Here is a 26,385-nt window from a genome sequence, read left to right as displayed (position 1 = left end):
GAGAGTGAACCGTGACATACACGTGAGAGAAGTTGATGAGAAAAGTGGGCCACCCTTTGAGGCAACTTTCTTCCTTTTCTACTCCTCTTGCCCTCATCTTTAGCTCTGTTTTCTTTCTTCCCTATATTCTTGGAAGAGCAGGGAGGAGTAGATGAAGTCGAAGGGAAATTGCTGAATGTAAAAAAAAAAAAAAAAAAGATGGAATGGTAATTTAAACCAACTTCCTCCTCTTCTCAAACCGCCCACAATTAGTCTCATTCTAGATGGTAAATAGGAATCTGAAAAATCCATTTTTGCTCATGATTTTTCATTATAGAGAATAAACTTGAACCAAATCAATATACTATCCTTACTAGAATTCTGCTGTAATGTCATCAACCTGTATTAAGTGTAGAAAAGATGTTCCCAGCCTCACCCTGACAACTCAGGTTTGAACTTAAGTCAGGTCTGCAAAAGGGAGATAATGCTGCCAGTCTCCACGGGGCGGGGAAAAAACACTCCTTTAGCCAGAGTAGGTTTCCACCCAGATGCACCTCCTGGATGTTGGTTGGTGGCCAAGAGTGAGTGAGTCAAATGGTCCTCTGATGTTTGCCAGTCCCCAGGGTATTGGGGCACAGCTGGGTGGAGAGGATGTCTGCTGAGAGCTCCATCTCCCAGCCCTGCTCTCTGACAAAAGTGATCCCATGGCCAGATGGTAGGGGATGGGGAGTGGGGAAGCGATCCAGTGGCTCCAGGGAGAAGTGGACCGATTAGCACGTGGTTTCTTCTCCAGAGCAGGTGCTCATGTGTCAAAGCAGGGCACAGATGGTCTTCCAAGTAATTAGAGAAATTAAATCCCCAGCATTTTTTAATCCCTGTATAGCCAGACTACTAAAAAAAAAAAAAAAAAAAAGGAAAGAAAAAATATAAAAGACAGAGAGAGGGAGGGAAGGATGGAGAGAGAGAGAGAAAGAAAAAGACAGACAGGCAGACATACAAGATGTGAAAGGCCCTTTGAATCTTTGCTTGAGCAAAGTGCTATATCTTGACATTCCTTCGCAGAAGCACTAGGGTTTCTCATCTCCTTCTTTTAGGGTTTCCTCCATCATGTTTTTTCCTTTGCCTCTTCCTCTGGCTGCCACTCTTTCTCATCTGGTTCATATATTAAGGAGAATTGGCTGAAATATGATCTCTTGGCTGTGGCTAGAAATTTCCCTCTTATGGGTTCTTGCTGATTATTTCTGCTGAATTCCCGTTAATAGTAGAAAAGCTCCATTATCAACATGCTCATTAATGTTAAGACTTGACCTGGGAGGCTGGGATAGTGATCACTGCTTGATTCTGACCCCATCCTTAATTGGTTGTGAAGGGTGAGGGAACCCTTTGTCACTAGCACTGACTATACACTCACGGTGACAGGTGTACAGGATGTGGTGTAAGAGACACCCCTTGGCTCTGGCCAAGGAGAGGAGGCTTTACAAAGGTTCAGAGGGATAAATGACCCTAACAGAGCTACCTGTGCCTAGAATGAACTTCCTAGAGTGCAATGGGCCTTTGTGAGTATTGATCTCACCACCACAGAGGTGATGACGTCTCAAACAATGTGATATAGGGGAAAGACTGTTGGATCGGGTGGCAATTGATATGGTTTTAGTCCTGCTTCTGCCACTAATTCACTGTGTGGCTTTCGCAAATTGCCTTACCTCTCTGAGCCTCAAATTCCTCCTCTGTAGAATGGGGATGATACTGTCTGCTTCTCAGGGTTTTTTTTTTTTTTTTTTTTTTTTAAGATTTTATTTTTTCCTTTTTCTCCCCAAAGCCCCCCAGTACATAGTTGTATATTTCTCGTTGTGGGTTCTTCTAGTTGTGGTATGTGGGACGCTGCCTCAGCGTGGTCTGACGAGCAGTGCCATGTCCGCGCCCAGGATTCGAACCAGCGAAACACTGGGCCGCCTGCAGCAGAGCGCGCGAACTTAACCACTCGGCCACGGGGCCAGCCCCTGCTTCTCAGGGTTTTTGAAAGGCGTGATGGTGTAGTCATAGTACTTTGAAAAGCATAAGGGTTGTAAAATGGAATAGAATATGATTTTATCCATCCTCTCCCCTAATCGTTCTTTTATATTTTAACGTATGAGTGGGTCCCTCACCCCAGATACTCGCTCCAGGGAGATGGAAGTTGAACTGGATGATGCAATGGATTTGAAGAGATGTGGATTATTGGGCCATGATTTAACAGCTTCACTGGGGGCATGTGTTTGCTCATTCACACAACAAATAAGGCAGAAGTGGGTGTCTTTTTCTGTTGCCACAACAGCTTGTAAAGGCCTCTAGCCAACTGCTTTATCTAACGACCATGCTGAGCAACCAGCTGGTGCCAGACTGGGAGAAAAGCAGTTGCTGCTCTCTTCTTTGTGCTGGCGTTGGGATGCTGGCTTGGAAGATTTTTAAAAACATCTCCAGCTGTCTGGAAGCACCACTCACAAGGTTAAAATATAGCAATTAATTGCTTTTTTCAGACTAGGAAATATTTTAAAAATTGATAATACTCAGTGTTGGCTAAGATGTAGGAAGATGTGCACTCTCACAAGAAAAGTGTAATTTTGTAGAATCTTTGGAGGGTGATATGGCCATGTCCTTTCCACTCCACCACAAATTTATCATCAGAATCAGACTATGGAAAGGAAGAGGGACCTCACTAGATCCTGAAGTCCATTTTACAATAATTTTGAACATGTTTAAGGCATTTTACAATTTCTATATGTGATCTTATGTGATCCTCCATATTATACAATAGCATGTAAGTAATTGTATACCCTTTTAACAGATAAAGAAACCAAGGTTTGGACTGATTCCTCTGATTTGTTCAGAGTCTCACTGTTAGTAAGTGGTGGAGGTAGGATTAAGAACCCTAGGGGCTGGCCCCGTGGCCAGTGGTTAAGTTCACGCGCTCCACTGTAGGCGGCCCAGTGTTTCATTGGTTCAAATCCTGGGCGTGGACATGGCACTGCTCATCAAACCACGCTGAGGCAGCGTCCCACATGCTGCAACTAGAAGGACCCACAGTGAAGAATATACAACTATGTACCGGGGGGCTTTGGGGAGAAAAAGGAAAAAAATTTTAAAAATCTTAAAAAAAAAGAACCCTAAATTCCAGTTGGTGCCCTTTTTCCTACACAGCAAAATAGACAATCACTAAGAAGGGAACTCCTTACTGGAAGGGACCAACAATACTTTCTGGAATGAGATGGAGCAAAGGCAAACTTTTTATAAAGAAACACCTGAGTAAGCATAACATCTGCGAAAGGGTCACCTACAGAGCTGACGAATGGTCTGATATCCCCTGTGGATTGTCAAAACCTGTTGGGTGCGAGACAGAGACTCTACTCAAACTGCAGGAGGTTCCCAGACAAAGTCATCATTGGCTTCTGTCTCTTGGTTCTGTCTCCCTCAGTGTTGACTTTATTCTTAGATAGGCTCCCACCATGGGATGGCAAAAGGATCCCAGCAGCTCCAGCCTTGTATTCTTCTCGTATAGTAACCCCAGTGTTACGAGAGCCTCTTTCCCAATACCTCCAACTTCGGCCAGAACTAGATCACACACCCAATCCTAGAGTCAAATGGCTGGGTCAGCTCCAGGCCAAACCACGTGAACTAAAATTAAGAGCAAAAATCAGGACTCTGTTACCAAGAACATGGATACCACGAAGACCAAAACAATACTTACAATACCCTGTAAGGTAACATAGAGAAGTTAGAAGTTTTGATGGAAAAAGGGAACACTAGGCATTTGTGATTCTCACATTGAAGATTTCCTCAAAATGCCCTATATGGAAAGCTTCCCAGGAGCATTACAGCTTCTCTATTCCCTATAGATTCAATTATACAAAGAAGGCAATTCCCTCTGCCCACTGTGACCAAGAAGACATGCCTGTCCACTTCCCAGCCAGATGCTTACCGCCTCACCACGTTCAGGGAGAGCCCCTGAGGGACGACATGGTTTCCATCCTTAGGCCTCTCTCACTGGAGTCTGCATTAAGCAGGTCAAGCACAGAAGATATGAGTCCATTGATATGTCTGGAATTAAAAATCTGGAACCAGTGGGATATGGAGGTACAAACGTGTGTATGTGTGTACACTTATGTGTAACTACAGGAAAAGGAGGATGAATTAGAAGAGAAGAGAAGGAAAAAAGAAGAAAAGACACAGAGAGTTTGGGTTTCTAAGTAGGTTTCATATTCTCGTTGCTTTTCTTCTCTTCTTCCTGCTTTTTTAGTTAGGATATTGACTAGACAAAGACGAAAATATCAATGGCAGGGGCTGGCCCCATGAATGAGTGGTTACATTCGTGTGCTCCACTTTGGCGGCCTGGGTTTTGCCAGTTCGGATCCTGGGCGCAGACCTACACACGGCTCATCAAGCCATAGTGTGGTGGCATCCCACGTAGAAGATCTAGAATGACTTACAACTAGGATATACAACTATGTACTGGGGTCTTAGGGAGAAAAAAACATCAGTGGCTTAATCAAGGTAGAAGTTCTGTTTCTCTCCTAAAAGTAAAAGTCTGAGCTGATCGACCAAGCAGGGCTGGTCAGGGGCTCTGTTCCCCAAGGTCCTCCTGGGACTCAGTTCTGTCCATCTGGTTATTCCACTCATGCTGTTACACTCATCCATAGGGTCAAAGTTGACTCGCCATTATTACATCCTAAAGACAGGAAGAGAAGGGCAAGATGTTTCCCATTAAAGACGTGATGTGAGAGTTGCCAACATCACTTCGGCTCACTTCCCTTTTGGTCTAAATGTAGTCATGTTGTCATACCTAGCTGTAAGACAAGTTAAAAATGGGTATAGCTGACTGCCAAGCACCCAGCTAAACTTAGGGTGGTCCGTTACTAACTGAAAGATGGGTATATTGAGGAATAATTAGCAGTCACTCTCTTTCACCCTTCCAATCAAAGCTGGCTTCTACCTCTCTCTCTCCCTTGAGAACTGCTACATCTTTCAAGAATTATGTGACCTCTTTTAAGAAGCCATTCCTGATCCTCTTCCTCCACTGAGCTCCCACGGTCCTTTTCACACTTCTTATGGCCCTTAGACTTTCTGATATTTTAGTTAGATTCTTTCCCCTACTGGTCTGTGAGTTCTTTGAGGGCAAGAATGAGGTCCAAGTCAGATCTCTGCTGTCCACCACACCTATCGCACCGTAGGGCCTAAGAAATGATTTCTAAATCAGTGAACCTTCTTTTCTTTTCTGGACCTTTTGAGAATAAGTTGGAAGTATCATTAGAATGTTGGAAAATGAGAAACCCCTAAATACTTCAGTATTTATTTCCTAAATGCAAGGACTTTCCCCTATATAACCACATTTTTAAATTATAGTTTGACAGAGATTTCCTTAAATGCTTGGAGGAAAGGAAGGGAGGAAAAAAAGGAGCAGAAAGGAAAAAACGATCTGCAGGTCTTTGCAGTTATCTGTGTTGGATCTCTCCTTCCATGCTTAGCCGGGTTGTTTTCAACTCTGCCTTAACCCCCACTTCCTGCTGGCCCTGACCCTAAAGTCAGCCAGAAGGGAAGGATTCTGTCTTCTCAGTTCTCCTGTCAGCATGCTCCTTCCCTTCCCACGTCCGTGGCTTTCTAGATTCCCCAGTATACACAGGAACCTTTCAAAGCCCTTCTTGACCCCCATATCTCACTCTCTGGATTTCCCTCCCAGGCTTTTGGTGTGTCTATTGTCTGTCCCAGGCAGCAGCAGTCGGCTGATTTGCCGTTCAATGTTTTTAGGCAAAGTCCTCTGTGTAGCCTCTCTGCCCTGACAGAGTTCCAAGTGAGGTGAAACAAAGGGAAGCTGGTTGCATCAGTCCCGCAGGGAAATCCCAGTCGGGTCAAAAAGACACACTCTATTTGGAACAAGATCCACCCTGCTTCTTCCAGAAGCAGGTACCCACACCAGGAACATGGGCTGCCATCTTTAAGCCTGCTGCTTCACCAGTGAGGAGGGTGGGGCTGGGGTAAGTTAAAAATCACAAAGATCTCCTACTCTGTTTCAGTGGCCTTTCTCCTGGTTAGGCAGTCATGAGGTTGCTGTAAACTTCTGCCTATCTCCCAAAGTTCTGGTAAGGCTGAGTTATAGATTTAGGGGAAGAATGCCACAGAGGTGAGTGGCCCTTCTCATCACATCACATCAGGGAGTATGTAATATCAATCTGACTTAATATTATTGAAGTTAGCCTTGATCACCTGGTTAAGGTGGAGTCTGCCAGGTTTCTCTACTGTAAAGTTACCATTTTCCCTTTCCCTGCTCTATGCGTTAGAGTCACTTACTGAGTCACTCAGTCCAGTCTACACTCAAGAAGAGAGAAATTAAGCTCCACCTCCTGGAAGGAGGAGTATCAAAGAATTTGTGAACATTATTAAAACCACCACAGTATTTATTAGCTATTGTGGTGGTTTTAACATATGTCCTCAAACTGATTTACTTTTGTGTGTGTGTGTGAGGAAGATTGTCGCTGAGCTAACATCTGTGCCAGTCTTCCTCTATTCTATGTGGGACACTGCCACAGCATGGCTTGACGAGCACTGCTAGGTCCCTGCCTGGGATCCAAACCTGCGAACCCTGGACCACCTAATAGGAGCACGTGAACTTAACCACTATGCTATCAGGCTGGCCCCTGATTGACTTTTATATATACCTGTTCATATTTTATTTTTGCCTTTTTTTTAATTGCGGTAACATTGGTTCATAACATTTTATAAATTTCAGGTGTACACTATTATATTTCAATTCCTGTGTAGATTACCTCATGTTCACCACCCAAAGACTAATTACCATCCATCCCCACACAAGTGCCTAATCACCCCTTTCACTCTCTTCCCTCCACCCTTCCCCTCTGGTAACCACCAATCCAATCTGTTTCTATGTGTATTTGTCATTGTTTTTATCTTCTACTTATGAGTGAGATCATACAGTATTTGACTTTCTCCCTCTTATCTCACTTAGTATAATACCCTCAAAGTCCATCCATGTTGTCACAAATGGCCGGATGTCATCCTTTCTTATGGCTGAGTGGTGTTCCATTGTGTATACGTACCACATCTTCTTTTTTTTTTGAGGAAGATTAGCTCTGAGCTAACTACTGCCAATCCTCCTCTTTTTGCTGAGGAAGACTGGCCCTGAGCTAACATCGTGCCCATCTTCCTCTACTTTATACGTGGGATGCCTACCACAGCATGGCTTTTGCCAAGCAGTGCCATGTCCACACCCAGGATGCAAACCGGCAAACCCGGGGCCGCCGAGAAGGAGAACGTGCGAACTTAACCGCTGCACCTCCGGGCCAGCCCCCTACATCTTCTTTATCCATTTGTCCCTTGATGAGCACCTAGGTTGCTTCTAAGTCTTGACTATTGTGAATAATGCTGTGATGAACATAGGGGTGCATGTATCTTTAAACATTCCTGTTTTCACATTCTTTGGATAAGTACCCAGCAGTGCAACAGCTGGATCACATGGTAGTTCTATTCTTAACTTTTTGAGGAATCTCCATGCTGTTTTCCATAGTGGCTGCACCAGTTTGCACTCCCACCAGCAGTGCGTGAGGGTTCCCTTCTCTCCACATCCTCTCTGTCTTGTTAATTATAGCCATTCTGACAGGAGTGAGGTGATACCTCATTATAGTTTTGATTTGCATTTCCCTGATAGTTAACGATATTGAGCATGTTTTCATGTGCCTGTCGGCCATCTGTATATCTTCTTTGGTATTTTTGCCTGTTTTTATTTCACAATTTCTTATTCTTTTTTATGCTTTATTCAATATCTTGTTCTTCCTTTACTCCTTTGAGGAGCCAAAGCATACTTATGTTAAAGTATTTTAAGGATTGTTCTTTTACTTTCATTTATCTGGAAAGAATTACTCTCCTGATTATGGAGTTTTTGGTGAGGAGATCTGTCTTTTCTACAATTAATTTTCTTAATGAATTTAGGAAATTTACTTGCAAACTCATCTTGGAGTGGGAAGTTTTGCTAGTTTTTTTTTTCTTTGTGAGGAACATTGGCTCTGAGCTAACATCTGTTGCCAATCTTCCTCTTTTTGCTTGAGGAAGATTCTCACTGAGCTAATGTCTATGCCAATCTTCCTTTATCTTATGTGGGATGCCACCAGAGTGTGGCTTGACGAGTGGTGCTAGGTCCATGCCTGGGATCCAAACCTGCGAACCCCAGGCCACTGAAGCAGAGCACATGAACTTAATCACTACACCACTGGGCTGGCCCCTGCTGTTTGTTTTGTTTTCTTTTGTTTTCTTTTTCTTCTCAACGCTCTCATTCCTCCTTATCCCTCTTCTGGTGCCCAGTTTGGAGCCAGGTCTTACCTGGTCTGCTGGGGACTCCTGCTCTGGGAAGAGAGTGGACATCGTGGATCCAGTCACGGCCTTGCACAGGATGGCACAGATCTTTGTTCAGAGGCTGTGTCTATGTCCACCTGGTTCCTGAGTATGGAGAGCTACAAAAACTCAAGTCCCAGGCAGCAGAGGGCAGCGGCTTGTTTCAGCCTCCTCACCTTACTCAGCCGCTGGTTTTAAGCAGTGAGACTAGCTCCAGTCCAGTACTTTGGAGCACTTCTAATCATGGCTTGGTCTTTCTGGTGACCAGCCCCCATCCAGGAGCCACCAAGAGTCATCTCATTAAAACAAAAGACGCTGCTATCACCCAGGAAATTCCAAGAATTTAGTAACTCTGTGCCAGGAAGTGGGGTCAAAGAACAAATATGAGAACAAAAGATGCTCCTGGTGCTCCTATCACTTAGGAAATTACAAGGGTTTTAGGAGCTCTGTGCCAGGAACCAGGGCCAGAGAACAATATATATATTTTCTACTACCTTACATAATTATTTTACAATATATACAGATATCAAATCATCACAATGTATACCTTAAACTTACACAATGTTCTATGTCAATTATATCTTAATAAAGTTAGGAAAGAATTTTTTTTTTTATATTTTATTTTTTTCTTTTTCTCCCCAAAGCCCCCCAGTACATAGTTGTATGTTCTTCGTTGTGGGTCCTTCTAGTTGTGGCATGTGGGACGCTGCCTCAGCGTGGTTGGATGAGCAGTCCCATGTCCGCGCCCAGGATTCGAACCAACGGAACACTGGGCCACCTGCAGCGGAGTGCACGAACTTAACCACTCGGCCAGAGGGCCAGCCCCAGGAAAGATTTTTTTAATTCTATGATCAGTTGACTTTAAGTAAAGGAGATGACCCTTGATAATGTTGGTGGGCCAGCTGAAAGGCCTTAAGAGCTAAACAGGTTTCCCTGAGGAAGAAGAAATCCTGCCTCAAGACTGTAACATTGATCTTGCCTGAGAATTTCCAGTCTGCCCTACAGATTTCAGACTTGCCAGCCTCCACAATCATGTAAGCCAATTCTTTGAAATAAATCTCTCTCTCTTTTTTTTTGGTAAGAAAGATTGTTGCTGAGCTAACATCTGTGCCAACCTTCCCCTATTTTGTATGTGGGACTCCACGACAGCATGGCTTGATGAGAAGTATGTAGGTCCATGCCCAGGATCCAGACCCGCACATCTGGGGCCACTGAAGCCAAGCACACAAACTTAACCACTAATCCACCAGGTAAGCCCCTCTCTCTTTCTGACAGCTATATCATATATGTTCTTTTTCTCTGGAGAACTTTGCCTGATATACAGGCTAAAATCCACCATAATGAAATAGTTAATAGATTGTGGCATGTTCTTTTGCTGAATTATTTTTTCAGCATTAAAAAATTCATGTTTTCAAGGGGCCGGCCCAGTGGTGTAGTGGTTAAGTACACATGCTCCTCTTAGGCAGCCTGGGGTTCGCCAGTTTGGATGCCAGGCATGGACCTATGCACCGCTTATCAAGCCATGCTGTGTCAGGTGTCCCACATATAAAATAGAAGAAGATGGGCACAGATGTTAGCTCAGGGCCAGTCTTCCTCAGCAAAAAGAGGAGGATTGGCAGCAGATGTTAGCTCAGGGGGAATTGTCCTCAAAAAAAAAAAGTATAGAGGAAGAACCCAGGTGAAAGAATTTTAAGTGTTTATTTCTCTATATAGAGGCATACTTACATAAACTGCACAAATCTTAAATGTACATATGCATACATTAGTATAATCACCACCAAGATCAAGATAGAGAAATTTCCAGCATACCAGACTCCTCCCTGGGTTTTCCTTTCAGTTAGTAACCATCAAGAGTAATTATTATTCTGACTTATATTACTGTGATATTGTGATATAATAAAAAATACATTTATTTGGTCTTTGTCCCTGGTTCCTGGCACAAGAGCTCCTCAAACTCTTGTAATTTAGTAAGGGATAACGGTGAGAGGAGCATCTTTTGTAATTCGCAATAAGTCCCTTTCAATCACACCTGAGTTTATGTTAACCGGGTGACTCAAGTTGGGTCCCTAGATAGCTGCAAGATGGGTGCCTGTTGCTAGAGGAACCGACCATATGATTAGAGGGTTGGAACTTTCAGCCCCACCCTCCAACTTCTCAGGAGGGGAGAGGGCCTGGGGATTGAGTTAATTATCAATGACTAATGATCTAATCAATTATGCCTAAGTAATGGAACCTCCATACAAACCATAAATTATGGGGTTTGGAGAGCTTTCAAGTTGGAGAATGTATCCATGTGCCAGGAAGGTGGCACACTCTGAACTCCACAGGGACCTGTGCTCAGGACCCTTCCAGACTTCACCCTAGGTGCCTCTTCATTTGGCTGTTCCATTTGCATCCTTTATAATATCCTTTATAATAAACTGATAATAGTAAGTAAGTATTTATTCCCCTGAGTTCTGTTAGCCATTATAGTAAATTATCCAAACAGATGAGGAGATCAAGAGAATCCCCAGTTTATCCTTTCTACTGTCGATTGACATTTGAACTATTTCCAGTTTAGGGCTATTATGAATAAAGCTGCTACGCATATTCTTGAAAGTAGCTTTTGGTGGACATAAACACTCATTTCTGTTGGGTTTATAAACTGAAGTAGAACCGCTGGATCATAAGGTACACATGTTTAGCTTTAGTAGGTACTGCCATAGATTTTTCCAAATTGTTTGTACCAATTTACACGCCCACTAGCAATGTATGAGAGTTCCAGTGGTTCTACCTCCTCACCAATACCTGGTACCAACCTCAAAGATGATCCTGCAGCCTCTGACACAGGCAGAGGAGACCAGGATCTAAGCACAGCCCAGCTGGAGCCTAGAGATTCTCAAAGGAATTCCACACTCCTGTCCAGTGGGCTCCTGGGTGATCCAGGGCATTGTGAGGCAAGAGAGAACTGGAACAACAGGCTCAAAAAAAGAAGTTGACTCGCGTCTGACCCATTCACTGTGTGTATGTCTCTGAAGGGACAGGCCTGACCAACTAAGATGGGGCTGCCTTTCCCAAGGTGGCATTAGGGGTTAGTGGCAGTGCAGACTTGGAATGGCGGAAGATCCTTTCTCAACCTGGTCTTTGGTTCAGTCAGGAAAACAGCTCCAAATCTCCTTGTAGGCAGAACTTCAGATGGGCCAACAGAACTCCCAAGAGGTATGCAGCCTGAAGCCTGAAGGGACCGGCAGGTAACAGGGCACTACAGCCTGAGGCCAGTCAGCCCGAAGCAAGAGCATCTTGCTTCCTCGAAAGGTTTCTTTGCCTAAGGAAAGTGGATGCGGGCACTCAAAATTCCTATAGGATCTTCTGAAAATGGAGGCAAGGGTGATCCTGAAGAAGCCCCCTTGTCTGATGACCAATGCCAGCCCTAACTGGACTGACAGGCCAACGGCCACTCTCTTCTCTGTGGTTCAGAATTTCACCCGATCTGCCTTGATGGAGACACAACCTGTGCCCCGAGGGAGAGGCAGGCCGTGGCAGTCCCCTGTTCCAGTCCTCAGCTAGGATTGCATGGGAGACGTAAGAAACAAATTACGGCGTGAGGTCTAGTTCATAAAGCCCAAGACAGCGTGGCCGGCGGGTCACGGGAATCTCAAGGGAGGCGAGGTCGCAGCTAAGGGAAAGGTGATTGAGGGGCTGCTGCGTGCGGTTAGCGCAGGAGACAGGGTCGGGGCGGGGAGGAGGCCAGCGGAGGGAGGGAGGAGGCTGAGTGAAGAATGGAGCCGGAGGGCTCCCCCGGGGTGAGGAGAGGGCGGCCGGAGGCCCGAGGCTGTGGCAGGTGGGGCGCTGGTCGTACCCGGCAGGGCAGGTTCTCCGCAGCAGGCGAGTCCGGCCCTGCGGGCTGGGATCCCGAGCCGCACTCCACTTGCGGGGGTGGGGAGAGCAGGCTCTGCCTCCTCCCCCAGCGTCCAGCCCTCAGCGCCAGGACTCGGTTTGTGATAGGTTCGGGGAGAGGCGCGGCTCTCCAGGGAAGATAAGCAGTGTCGGCTGCCGGGTGGAGGCGCGCGCTGGGAGGGGTGCCCTCCCCAAGCAGGGTGATCGTCCTCACTTCCGGGTGCCTGCAGAGGGGCGGGCGGGGGTCCGAGCTCGGCGACCAGAATCCAGACGCCCTCGGCCCCATTCGCCCACTTCCAGCGCAGGCCCGACAACCGTTGAAAAAGGCGGGCGGCGGCTAAGCAACAGCCGCGAACTCTCTTGCAAGCCCTAGACCCCGCCCCTCCAGTCCCCGGCGGAGTCTCCGTGGCGACGCGGTGCGAAGTGCGGCTGCGCATGGGTGACGAAGCGCGGGCGAACGGGATGGGTGGGGGTGTTTTGGTTCTAGCTGCTCGCCGTCCTTTCCAGACTCCATCGTCCGAAAGCTGCTCGTTGCTGCCTCTCCTTCCCTTCCCCTTCCCTTTCTCGGTCCCGGCCCTCTTTCCTCCTCTTCTGCCTGCCTCCCCTTTTTCTACTGCCGCCCCGGGTCCGGGCCATTTTCCGGGCCGGGCACACTAAGGTGCGCGGTCCCGGGGCCCAGTATATGACCCGCCGTCCTGCTCCTGCTCGCTTCCCCTGCCCCATGTGGCTGCGGGGCCGCGGCGGCGCTGCCCACTATGGCCCGGAAAGCAGTTAGCAGGAAGCGGAAGGCGTCCGCCTCGCCGGGAGCTGGGAGCGACCCTCAGGGCCCGCAGGTGAGGGCTGTAGAGGCCGGGTCCCGGGTGATAAGGCCGAGGCACCCAAAGGGGGATAGGGTTCGCTGATCAGGGAACCCGAACCGAGGTCCAAGGGGGTGGGGGGCCAGAGCGGAGCCCCGGCTTCTAGCCCCGGTCAGAGCTGGGCCCTCAGGAGTTCATTGGAAAGCAGATAGGCCGGAGGAGTGAGGAGCTAAAGGAGAACTTGAAAACATGGCATATTCCGCGGGTTGCCTGCAGCCAGGAATGGGGCTTGAAGAGAAACCAGAGTCTGGGCTTTGGAGGAAGGGAAACCCAAGTCCGGGGGAATCGGGAACAAAACCTCCCGGAAGATACCGGGAGGGAGAGTGAAGTCCGCCTTCCAGAGATCTTCCTAGGAGAGTCTCCCTGTGGATACTCAAACTTTGAGCTGGGTCTTTTGGCCCTTGGACCCCTAGAAGAACCAGCAGTTCCCAGGTATCGTCCCTATACCGCCCTCTTTGGAGGGGAAGACCTTGTTGGACGCATATTTGGCCTGATTTCCCGTGCCTACCACTCCGTTGGTGTTTGATTTTTTGAATTTTGTAACTGCCTGGGGCGCGGGCCTGATGACAAGGGGCAGCCATTGATGGTGCGTCCCTGAAAGTTCTGGGACCCGAGTCTGGCTCCTTGGGCTGCACCCTCCATGCTCCGTGGGGAGTTCAGGCTGAGAGGGAGAAGGGAGCTCGGTAGAGATGCAGCCCAGGTCGTTATGGTAATCATTTGCCTTTCGTTCCTTTCCTTATTAAGGATAGCTTTAGGGGATCTGAAGCCTTCACTCCTAAAGGACCTAGTAAACCTTTTGTCCTCTTTTCTGCTTCCATTCCCTCGTCTTTCAGTCCTTCCTTCTTATAGGTAGGTTTGACTAGGAACAGCATCTTTTCAATACTGGAGGAGTTAAACTGGACTTTCTGGATTGAGATTCCTGTTCTATTGTATTTACATTTCTGTTGTATGTAAATTCTCCAGGAAGAGTTCTTGGTGATTTCTGTAATACAGTAGGACCCCTTGTTCTGAAGGAAGGTAGCCAAAGCCCTGATTTCTCATGTTGCTTTCCACAGTTTGGCTGGGATCACTCACTTCACAAAAGGAAAAGACTCCCCCCAGTGAAGAGATCCTTAGTGTACTACCTGAAGAACCGAGAGGTCAGGCTACAGAATGAAACCAACTACTCTCGAGTGTTGCATGGTTATGCAGCACAGCAACTTCCCGGTCTTCTGAAAGAGAGAGAGTTTCACCTTGGGACCCTTAATAAAGTGTTTGCGTCTCAGTGGCTGAATCATAGGCAAGTGGTGTGTGGCACAAAATGCAACACGGTAAGTGTCCGGGGGGATGCGGACTTTTTCCTAGATCCTGGATTTATGGCTCCACGGGCTCTAGAACCTCTCACTGCTCTTTTTACTCTTTTTTTTCTTCTTTGGGAAGAAATTGCCTTACTCTCCTTTCCATTCCCCCCCATCTATTGATGATTTCCTTTCTTTTTCTGCTCCTTTTCTCGCTTTCACATTTCTGATAAATCTTCAGAGGATTCTCTTTCTGTAGGTCTCTTGCCATATGGATATGCCGCTGCTTCTAGAGGTTTTGTTTTTTGGCTTCCTTTTTTTTTTATGTTGCTTTTTAAGTTAGAGGCCTCAGAGGAAAGACTTAGGAAAGAATAATGCTCACTGTGTCCTTTAGGATGCATGATAGTGAAAACCTAGGTGTTATCTTCTGGCTCAGGGCATATGTAGAAAGGGCAGGGAATGTGTGTCTGGTGGTATATTTCAGGATGTGAATGTCTGCGTTTTGCAAAGTAGCCTCCTGAAAAGGATTCAGAACAGAGAAAAATTAAGCATGACATGAGTAGCAGAGTATTTTTACATAAAGTGACTTAGAAGACGGTCTATAAGTGAACAAAGGGAAAAATTTATCAGTAAGCTGGATAACCAGCGCGATTACAGGCATGGATAAAATAAGTCAATTTGTGATTGGCTGTGTGGATGTGATTGGAACAGAAGGGCACAAATAGCATGCTGTCAGAGGAATGACAGGTAAAAGGAGGCACAGCCTAGAGATGGGAAATGATTCCAAATGAAGTGTGAGAAAAGATAGATTGTTGGCCCAGTTGCTCTCTCCATTTTCACCTCATGCTATGTGAATAGACAAGTAATGTCATAATGGCTCGATAAGTTTACCCTGGACAGGAACACATCTTGGATCAATAAAAGAGAAGGTTACTCTAGGTCAAGAAAGTCTTAAGTACTAGGAGAAGTGTTTGTTTATAAAGGACAAAGGCAAAGATTTAAACATGAATTTTAAGGAAGGAAATAATATCATGGTGGTTGGGGCCAAGCTTTCATTTCCTCCTGGCTGCTTGTCTTACCGAAGCGTTTCAAAACTAAGTAGTGGTGGCAAACGTCTATAAAACTTCCTTTTCCTAGTCTCTTAGGCCACCACTCATGGTTTAAGAGAAGTGTCGTCGTTGTCACTTGGAGTAGAGTCTCCCATTTGGAGGAATTGATTCCACCCTCCGCACATACCATTGTAGTGTTTTGCCCAGCAAATGCTGCTGAATTGTAAACTGAATTAATCATCGTAGTCTCCTGCTTCTTAAATGTGTTGACCTTATCTTGAAGGTGAGAATAATGTTAAGTAATAATTTAACCTACTCTTAATACCCACCTCTTTCTGTCTTCCTATGTCCTCCTTAAGCAAAGTCTGTTTTGTTTTCTTTTTATAGTTAATGTTTTCCTTTGCTTAGCTTCCAGAACCAAAGCAGGGAACCAGGAACACTGCTCTTCTCTGAACTTTGTGACATTTGGCAAATGACTCCCTTTTCTGAGCCTTTGTTTTCCTATCTGTAAAATGGGAGTGGTAATACCAGGTGTACATCTTGGCAAATACTTCAGGTTAGCAATATCTTACACAAAAATCGTAGTGGTGGTGATAAATCCAAAGCCTTTTCCAGTGCTGTTGGCCCTCCCTGGGACTACTCAGTTTGAAAGAAAGGAAAATGACTTAAACAGAACTGTCTTTGGATATTATGTGAAGATTTTGAGGGGGAGGAGTTCATGTTGGACTCTCAATAGTAAATTAAGTGTTCATGTATTGAAATTTTACCATCGACGAAATGAATTAAATGTATTTAGTAGGAAAAGTTTACCACAACCGTTTGTATTCTAAAATAACCTGCTAATATGTACCTGTAGGTTAGAAGCTGTTTTTCTCTTGGCCAGTTTGGTGTTAATCAGCATGTAACTGAGTGTGCACAAATACTAAAAAGCCAGGTCATTTCCAAGTTAATTGGTTTGGGGCCATAGTGTTGAAACCTCTGCTAAGGCAGTGGGTCATCTTCTGAAAAGGCAGCAGAGATATTTTGTAAACTTTTCTCTAGCTTGATTCCTGGCGTGGGAAATGCTCTGTGCTGTGGGGTAATGCTCAAACTAGGGGCAGTCATTCAACCGCCCTCAATTCCCTGGGCCTCCTAAGCACAGAAATAAGAGCAAGGATGGCCAATTTATCTTTTAATCATTAATAACAGTACAGTCATATTTTTACTAAATTATTTAAAGGAGAGGGAATATAACCTTATTTGGAACATGGATCTGGCAACCACGATAGGCAGGTACATGTCCCTGATTTAGGGTTACAAACTGAAATTGTGTGCAGAGCCAAATAGAAAGCTAAATAAGCCAGGCACACGACAGTGAGAAGTATTGGGGACTGCAGAGAGCCAGAGAAGGCATTCTTGGCTCCAGCCAGTTTTTGCCGTGTGGGAATTTGGGCCTAGTGTTAACAGATTTTCATTTTTCTTTTTGAAGAGAAACTGGAAATCTGGATGTTTATAGGGGAAAGTATCAACCATTTATGAGGAACATTAAGAATGCAGTGTGACAAGAGCTTTAGGTGTCTGGAAGAGTTATGAGGTTAAGATTAGAAAGGTTTATTAGGGTCAAATTGTGGAAGCCCTTGAATGTCAACCTAAGATTTTATCCTATGGGGATGCAGAGACAAGGCCCAAGGATTTTAAGCAGGGAGTGACATGGGTGGAGTAGTGCTTTGGGGAGAGAAGTTATAGGATGCTAGTGCTAAGGAATAACAGGGTAATGAGGGGCAAAACCAGGACAGTGGCAGGGAGAGGCTAAGGAGCCAGATGTAAGTCATCTTAGACGTAGAGTCTTTAGATGATGAGATGCTCAGATTTAATCCATTCAGAGGAATACGTCAAAATTGATGCTGACGTCTTTAACCTGGGTAACTGGAAGGATGGCGAGGTGAGTATTGAGGAGCAAATTTGAAGAGAAAATGAGTTTAGTTTTGTGCTTTCGACTAGTTGAAGTTGGGGGAAGGGTAAAGATCAAAGTTAGTGGTTTAGGAGTCGTATGTGGGTAAAGAATTATTGAAATTGTTATATTACCGTGGGAGAGGGTAAAGAAGACACCCTTGAGTTCCATTCACCTTCCCTAAAATTGCAAAACTTTCATTAAATGTGTATTTCCTGGACACGATGGGGGAAGAGCAGTGTGGGGAGCAGGCCATAGTTTTCATGAGATTTTCAAAGGGAGTGCTGTGAGCAACAAAGGGGTAAGAACCATTGATGTTGAAAGAGGGGCTAGACAGAACCTTGGAGAACACCTACCTTTATGGGGCAGGAAGAACTGCTGCAGGGGAAGCAGGGAGTCAGAGGAAAACCGGGAGGGTGCCAGAAACAACTCAACAAGGCGGGTGTTTTGAGAGCAAGCAGTTTGAGGAGAAGGATAGTGCTAGGCAGAGTGATAATGTGTGCAGAGTTTGAGGTATTAATTTTACAGATGAGCATCTTATTTCCCCTTTATTGATGCCCTCCAGCCAAAGATTACCAGGGGCTTACCTAGAGCAGATAGGCTTGCTCACTGCAGGTGGGGAGAATGTACACCATAGGGAGCCATGGGGCCTCTCAGTAGGAAGGTGTTAGAAAGGATTTGTAAGGGTAATTTGGGAGAAGGCTTAAGGAAATGGGACTTTCACAGGACAATTTCCTGTGACATTAATTGTTTTCACAAAGACATCAAGGCCCAGCTGATAGTACCAGGTTAACTCCAGCTGTCAGGGCTGCTTTTCTCTTTCTCACCGCCTCCCAAAGTAACAGTCAGAGATACACTGCCGACTTCACAGACAGACATGGTGAATCATAATGAAGCAGACAAGATGAGTGTAGGCTGAGATTTGCTGCCAGATGAGAGGAGGAAGAACTTTTTTTATTTTGGGGAGCCTTGTTTTGGGGATGGGGTGGAATGGGAGATATCAGGGTTGAGAAAGTAACTATAATGTTATATCCTTGAGTTTACATACTCAGATTCCTGAAATCATGAAACAGGGAAACAAAATATGATGATGTGGGAGTTTTGCTCTGACCACGTTTTTGATTCATTCCTCCTTGTCTTACTATTTTATTTTCCCAAGGGGATTACAGTCTTTTAGGAAATGCTTTAAAATGTTTGCAGAATTCCTTGGGCCTGGCCAGTGTACATCTCAGGTTAATAGGATTCTTATCTGTATGATTCATCTATATTTTGTGCTTAGGATAGTGACCTGCTAATTAGCGCTTTTTTCCCCCCTGAGGACGATTTGCTTTTAGCTAACATCCATTGCCAGTCTTCCTCTTTTTTTTTGTATGTGAGCTGCCACCATGCATGCCACCACAGCATGGCCACTGGCCAGTGGTGTAGGTCCATGACCAGAAACCAAACCCGGGCCACCGAAGCAGAGTGTGCCCAACTTAACCACTTGGCCATAGGGCCGGCCCCTAATTAGCATTTTTAAATGGCTTATGGTTATTCTCTGTCTAGTAAGAAATGTTCAGGTTTATCCCAGAATTAGTCTTTGTCTTATTTTCAGAATATTTGACTCTTTTGAGAGGAAGATTTTAGATGTGGAAGTGATAGAACTGCTGTGTTGGCAGCTTCAGTCTGCTGGGACACGTGTGCAGAAGTATTTCTAGATTGGAAATCATCGTGGAAACACTTCGTGAATGCTAAGGTTCTACGCAAAGCTAATGGATGTTACAGACTTTAGGAGGAGGAGCAGTAGGACTGAGTTTATGCCTCTTACATGTGATGGTGCTAGAGTTGGTTTTTCCTGCCCCTTTCTGCCTGGCTTCATCTTTGGGAAGGCCTTGCTTGGATTAGCATGGGTATGGGCCCCAGGAATTCCAGGTCGTGTGGTCCATTGTGGACTTTGAGTCACCCTCTGCACGTGAGGAAATAATAGAGGAAGACTGGCACGGGTGTGAGCTCAGGGACAGTCCTCCTCAAGCAAAAGGAGGACGGTTAGCAACAGATGGTAGCTCAGGGCTGATCTTCCTCACCCAAAAAAAGCCCCAAAAAGAATGTTAGGGTCTGAGGAGCAGTCCTATGGAGGGATTCAAGAATTTATTTAGGGCAGCTTTTCTTAACAAGAATGTTGATAGCGTTTTGGTAGTTTCTTTGTTGTCTGGGGCTTTACCTCATATTGCAGGATATTTTGCATTCCTGGCCTCTGCTCTGTGGATGCCGGCAATGCCCCCTACCCTCCCTCTCCTGCTGCCCCAGTAATGACAGTTGGGCCTGTGCACAAGTACACACAGGCGCACATGCATGAGATGCATGTGTTTTCAAACCTTACGCCCCCAGTTGACAACCAGACTTTGAGACGGGCATTTGTTCTCTTAAGTGCTCTGAGCCGTTTATTTCAAGGATAGTCTGATTGAAGGTTGGAATCTTGGAGAGTGAACGAGGAGGCACACACTGACTCCTGTACTCAAGACTTTCTTCCTAGCTGGATCCTCGATATGCATTACAGTCAGAGAACAAGGTTTTTACTTCTTCTCAAGCTGACATATGCACGTTTTCCTTTTGGAATGGGAGCAATGCCTGGGTCTGATTCAAGATGAGGGTTAAACGTACGTGAGCTTTTCCTGGTAATATCTAGGAGTATTGCTTTTCTGCCGGACCCTTATGCTGGGGTCTATTCTTGTGTTTGTTTCCTGATCTAGGAGATAAAAGGAAGAAGCTGACCCCAAATTGGCAATTGGGTTCAATCCAGGATTACAGTTGGGCTGCAACATTTTGCTGATGCAGGGCAAGAACTGTAGAGAAAGAGACTGACGCAGTAACAGGGGAGTTGGATTGCAAGGCTGACTAAATCTCCCTTGGATCATTTTTTTCTTTTCCCTGTGGTTCACATCTAGCCTTTAATAATGAATAATGTTATTAATCACCTTTCTCATCTGGAGAATTGAGTCACATGCTTGGCAGCATGGCCCCTGGTGATTTTAAGGCCTGTTCCTACAACCCTCTAGGCCTGAGAGGATGGGGAAACCTGGGTTGCTGAAAGCAGAGCTTTGCTGGGAGGTACCTGGCAGGCCAACTACTTGGAGAAAGTTAACGTAAGACAGTGTAGTTATTTCAGCTGGTTCTTGCTTTCCTTGGGTTCTTCCTTAAGAATCCTGGCCTCCCCACTCCTAGGCCTAATCAGTTGAATGACTGCCATGTCATTGAAGGAATAAAAATGTTCCATGAGTTAAGCATGGCTTCTTTTGCCAATCCACCTTCTTTTAAATTGATGCATGTTTGATTTCTGATCGCCTCGGCCTTTGTTTCCCAAGCATGACCCAGGAACCACTTGTGTCAGTCACTTGAGATATGATTAAAAATGCAAATTCCTGGTCTCCTCCCAGTACCGATTCAGAATTTCCTTCAGTGAAGCCTAGGAATTGACGTTTTAAACAAGTTCTCAGGCAATTTTTGTATGAATCACTAGCTTGGACTTTATAGCAGTGATTTTTTTGCCAGCTCGTTAAATCTAGACCAGTTGTTTGAATCCTCCTTGTATTTTCTAAACCACACTCAGGGCACAGGTGGGGCATCAGATTAAATGGATGTGGAAGAATTTCCTTGTAGGCATCTTGGTTAATACCTGTTCAGCAGCTAGCAAGGTGTAATTAAATCTTATTTCTGCACTTTGAGGAACCCTTGACAAATGGTTGTTTTCCTTACTTGCCTATTCCTACTCTCGTTAACAGACGTGAAAACTTAAGGCAAGAGATTTGCCCATTATTTTTTTAGGTCAGATCTTAGCTTAGTCTGTTTCCAAGTTTTTGGTCTCTTTTCTAGAAGAGTGATTTGTAAACATTTGTCAGAAATATCCACATTTATGCCAATAAGTTTGGTTGTCATTTTTTGTCTTGTATATTTGGATTCAACAAATGCATATTAGGACTCAACATGGGTTGAATCTGGGCTCCATTTCTTATTAGCTTTGTGGCCTTGGGCAATCCAGGTATCTCCTCAGCCTTTCTTCTCTCACCTTTAAAAGAAAGGGACAGAATAGTACCCGCCCAGCAGAGTCATGAAGAGAAGATATTAGTTAGCACAGTGCCTAGAACATGTACTTTGTAAACTGTTGATGTAATTAATGGTGGTGGTGGAGGTGGAAGTGGTGGCAGTGGTTTGATGGGTCTAGACTTTAAATATACTTCTGGCCAAATTCAGGTACACTTAAGATAAGAAGTAAGTATTTCTTGGGCCAGCCTGGTGGCATAGTGGTTAAATTTGCCTGCCCTGCTTCGGCGGGCTGGGGTTTGCGGGTTTAGATCCCAGGTGCGGACCCACACACCACTCATCAAGCCATGCTGTGGTGATGTCTCACATATAAAATAGAGGAAGATGGGCACAGATGTTAGCTCAGGGACGATTTTCCTCAAGGAAAAAGAGGAAGCCTGGCAACAGATGTTAGCTCAGGGACAATCCTCCTCACCAAAAAAACAAAAGAAGTAAGCATTTCTCTACCCTGTAAATGGCTGCTTTCAATATGTCAGTCACATCCCAAGTAGATTAAACATTTCAAAATAATTTATTTAGGGGGCCAGCTCAGTGGCACAGCAGTTAAGTTTGCACGTTCTGCTTCGCTGGCCCGGTGTTCGCCGTTCGCATCCCTGGTGCGGATCTACGCACCACTTGTCAAGCCACACTGCGGCAGGCATCCCACATATAAAGTAGAGGATGATGGGCACAGATGTTAGCTCAGGGCCAGCCTTCCTCAGCAAAAGGAGGAGGATTGGCGGCAGATATTAGCTCAGGGCTAATCTTCTTCAAAAAATCATTTAGATATAATTTATATGAGGAATTATAATTAGTAAATTATATGAAGTCACATTTAATTTCATTATAGAAGGAATACAAATAAAAGCAAAATATTTTTCTGTGTACAAATTATATATAAAGTCATACCCAGTTCTCATAAGGCTGTAGTGGAACAGGTACATAGATACATTGTCGCTAGGACCCTTTTTTGAAAGTAACTTGGCATCACTTTTCAAAAGCCTGGTACATATTATTTGTTGAATGAACAGCCTGAAAATATTAGACCCTTTGACCTAACGTCTTCAAAGTAGGGAATTTGTCCAAAGGAAGAGAAAGTCTTTTTTTTCTTTTATTTTTATTTATTTTTTTAAAGAGTTTATTTTTTTTCCTTTTTCTCCCCAAAGCCCCCCGGTACATAGTTGTATATTCTTCGTTGTGGGTCCTTCTAGTTGCGGCACGTGGGACGCCGCCTCAGCGTGGTTTGATGAGCAGTGCCATGTCCGCACCCAGGATTTGAACCAACGAAACACTGCGCCGCCTGCAGCGGAGCACGCGAACTTAACCACTCGGCCCCGTGGCCGACCCCCAGAGAAAGTCTTTATTAAGATAATCATTGGAAGTTATTTTATCTAAATGCTGACAATAGGAGAGAACTTAAGTAGTTTATGGTAAATCAAATCTGCATGATATGCAGACACTAGCATGATTGGGAGGACTGTAATAACATGCAAAGCATTTGATATGTTAAATGTGATGAAATACAAAATTCTATCTCTGCTCATTATCGGTATGCGCACTTATACATGCATGTGGTTAAGAACTAAACAGGAACTGGATAAATGAAAAACAGATTTGAAAAGAGAGGATTCTGAATGATCTTTCTTGCATTTTTTATTTCCATTATTCTTTGGGGTTTTTTTTAAGATTACAACTTTTTTTTTTTGAAGAATTTTATTTTATTTTATTTTTCCTTCTTCTCCCAAAGCCCCGTGGTACATAGTTGTATATTTTTTAGTTGTGGGTCCTTCTAGTTGTGGCATGTGGGATGCTGCCTCAACATGGCCTGATGAGTAGTGCCATGTCTGCTCCCAGGATCTGAATCAGCGAAACCCTGGGCCACCAAAGCAGAGCGCGTGAATTTAACCACTCGGCCACGGGGCTGGCACCTCCGTTATTGTTGATAAAGTATTGTCAACACTCATTTTTTTTTAAATGTTACTTCAGCTAGATGAACCTTGTTTTTTCTTAGCCTAAAACAGTGGTGAGAGGCCTTGGCTGGTTGGCATTCATGGCTTGTCTTGCTTGCTGAAAAAGGTTGAACACAGTTATGTATCGTACATCTTCTCTGAGAAGAGAGAGTGAAGTAGGGGCTTGAAAATACAGTGGTAGAATGTGCAGCAAAAGGAGTTTCCTCTCTCAATCACACAAGGAATTTTGGGGGCTCAAAATAACACCTAGAGAGAGCTCTTGCTTCTTGATAGGCAAATACCATATTGTCCTTAAGTCTTTGTGCGCTATTGCTCGGGAGGTAAGAGTGAGAGTGAGGGATTATATTATCATTGTTTTAATGCTGTTATTATTAAAAGTTTATAACCTCTTAATATACCAGATATGTAATTAGCATGTAACTACAATCTCTGCTCCCCAGTAGTTTGCAACTTAGAGATAAGGATTCCTATTAATTCTGAGTGGAAGGCCTTATGCCTGGAGATACTACTGGGGAACAAAAAGATGAGAATATCTTATATAGAAATTGTTCTCTTCTGAATAATCTGTACATTAGCTATTAGCATCCTTGAGTACTATAAAAATCAATTTCCATCTTCTGTGGGAAAACATGAGGATTTGTATGAGATCAGGCCAGTTCTTTTATTTGCCCTTGTTTTTCTGATTGGATAGTATCACTTGGAAGTTGGACATGGGATTTGTAGTTATATAAGGCAATACTCAGTTGGCCTGATTTTATAGCCTAAGAGGAAGTTTTTTTACCAAATGTTTGTTGAGGCGCCTCAAGTAGCTAAACTTCAGTTGTATGCTGTCACAGCCCTTGGTGTCTTTGGTAGGTACTGATGCGGGGTCGGTGAGCCGAGGAGTCGAAAGAAAGATTTCTTGGACTCTCAAGATCTGGCAGTAGTGCTCTTTTATTTAGAGAATAGTGTAGCATAGGGACGGGACCCATGGGCAGTCGGAGCCTCTGCTGCCCCAAGTTGAGGGTTAGAGCTAAATTTAAGGCACAGGTATGTGAGTTATCTCTTTACAAGACAAAGAATATGTAAAAAAGTTAAAACGGTATCAGTGCCCGTAGGGTCCGGCCATTTGGGGGTCCCACAACTTTTAGATAAGAATCAAACCAGATTGAGTAAATGGCAGAAGTCACCGCTTGAATATTATCCTCAGCTAAAGACAGAGGAGGATTTGGGGGGGGGGGTCAGTTACATGAGGTTGCCAGACAGTAAACAACTTAAGTTCTGGCCTCTGGCATTGATTAAGAGTTTTCTAGAGATAAGGCCATCCCCCTTCTTCCTGGCACAGAGAGGGAGGCATCTTCACAGATAGAGGTTTCTCTTAGAAATGTAAATGTTTCCCAACAAAGGGACAAGCAAACTCCACTCCTTGGAGCCTGCTTCTCATCTGTAGTTTTAAAATTGACCAGCCTAAAAATCCTCATCATAAACCGTTTTAAAATTAACCAGCCTAAAAATCCTCATCAGGTACTAGGCAGAATCTTAGGTGTCTTGGCGAAGCTCTCAGGACTTATTCCATTTTTAACAGAGACCTCCAAAATCAGGGATTAGAAATCAGTTTACTGAATTTGTTAAACATAAAGCTTGTGAAGAATTATGTCACTTAAATCCAGGATAATTGTAAATCCTAATACGATCCTCCTCCCACAAAATCATGATTTTAGTAGGAAAATATCAGAATTCAGGAGCTAACATGATGGAACATTTCTGATCTCGGCAAGACAGCCCCACAGCCATCTTTAGGAGAATGAGCTTGGGTTCACAATTCAGAGAGTAAGAAGTCTGGGTGTTGAGCAGACACCTGGATTTAGACACAAGGATGCTCATTGCAGTGTGTTTTGTACTACTGATAATTTGGACACAGCATAAGTGTTCAACAATAGGAAATCTATTCAATAAATGCTGGTATACCCATACTGTGAACTACCTTATAGCCATTAAAAATTATATAGAAGTATATTGGTTAATTTGGAAATGTGATACTACTGTATCAAATAAAAAGATGTAAAGTATTATGTAAGGGAATCACATTTTTATAAATGGAGAAAAAGATGTACTCTTCTCACTGGGTGTGTAGTAAAGGACCTGAAAGAAAATACACCAAGTGGTGGTAGGATTGTGATTGTTTTTATTTTCTGATTTCTGCTTTTCTATGTTTTACAGTTTTTTTCCTAGCTTATGATGTGTTACTTGTATAATAGGGACCCAGAAAGTGTTACTTTACTTTAAATAATCCTGTGGTCTTGCCTTAATAGACTTGGAGTAGAAACAGTGACCTGGGCTTTCTGGGTGTGACAACTCTTCTTGCTCCTGAACGGTCTAAAATATTTGTTGCTACAAAGTCTTGATTGTTCAAGCAGCTATTGAGTTCAGCCATACCCCTAGTTTCTGCACAGCAGGATGCAGGTGGGCGGGCACCTAGGTTGTAGAGACCGGCTGGACAGAGTGCCTGATTCTCCTGGCATCATTGGAGTCCCGAGTGAGTGCAGCTCCTTGTTATTTCAAGGCCTCTGATCCTTTTCTTTTCTTTTTTTTATTATGCATATGTGTTCATTGTAAAAAATATATATATATTAACATACCTGGAATTATGGTTTTTTGTTCTTTGGGGTTTTTTGGTGAGGAAGATTGGCCCCAAACTAACATCTATGCCAATCCTTCTCCATTTTTGTATATGGGATGCCACCACAGCATGGCTTGATGAACAGTGTGTAGGTCCCTGCCCAGGAACTGAACCTGCAATCTCTGGGCCACTGAAGCAGAGCATACAAGCTTAACCACTACACCACTGGGCCGGCCCCTGGAATTATGTTTTGTTTTGTTTTGTTTTGTTTTTAAGATTGGCACCTGGGCTAACAACTGTTGCCAATCTTTTTTTTTTTTTTTTCCCCTGCTTTATCTCCCCAAACTCCCCCTGTACACAGTTGTATATCTTAGTTGCAGGTCCTTTTAGTTGTGGGATGTGGGACGCTGCCTCAACGT

At 44.4% G+C, this 26,385-nt stretch overlaps 1 protein-coding gene across 2 annotated transcripts in view; it reads left to right on the top strand.

Annotated features, from left to right (window-relative positions):
• The first annotated feature begins 12,334 nt into the window (after nt 1–12,334).
• DCAF12 (DDB1 and CUL4 associated factor 12) overlaps nt 12,335–26,385 on the top strand; it is a 32,966-nt gene continuing 18,915 nt past the window's right edge. Inside the window, exons 1-2 of one of the 2 annotated variants that reach the window (XM_044756689.2) lie at nt 12,335–13,061; nt 14,141–14,395. In XM_044756689.2, the coding sequence (XP_044612624.1) occupies nt 12,984–13,061; nt 14,141–14,395 (333 nt within the window). In that variant the 5' untranslated portion in view covers nt 12,335–12,983. The remainder of the gene's footprint in view (nt 13,062–14,140; nt 14,396–26,385) is intronic. The other variant, XR_011497264.1, reaches the window with a different exon arrangement.

The sequence above is a fragment of the Equus asinus genome, chromosome 23 (genome assembly GCF_041296235.1).
Source record: "Equus asinus isolate D_3611 breed Donkey chromosome 23, EquAss-T2T_v2, whole genome shotgun sequence".
Lineage (NCBI taxonomy): Eukaryota > Metazoa > Chordata > Mammalia > Perissodactyla > Equidae > Equus > Equus asinus.
Note: the sequence above shows the minus strand (reverse complement) of the source record. Positions and strands in the feature narration are given on the sequence as shown.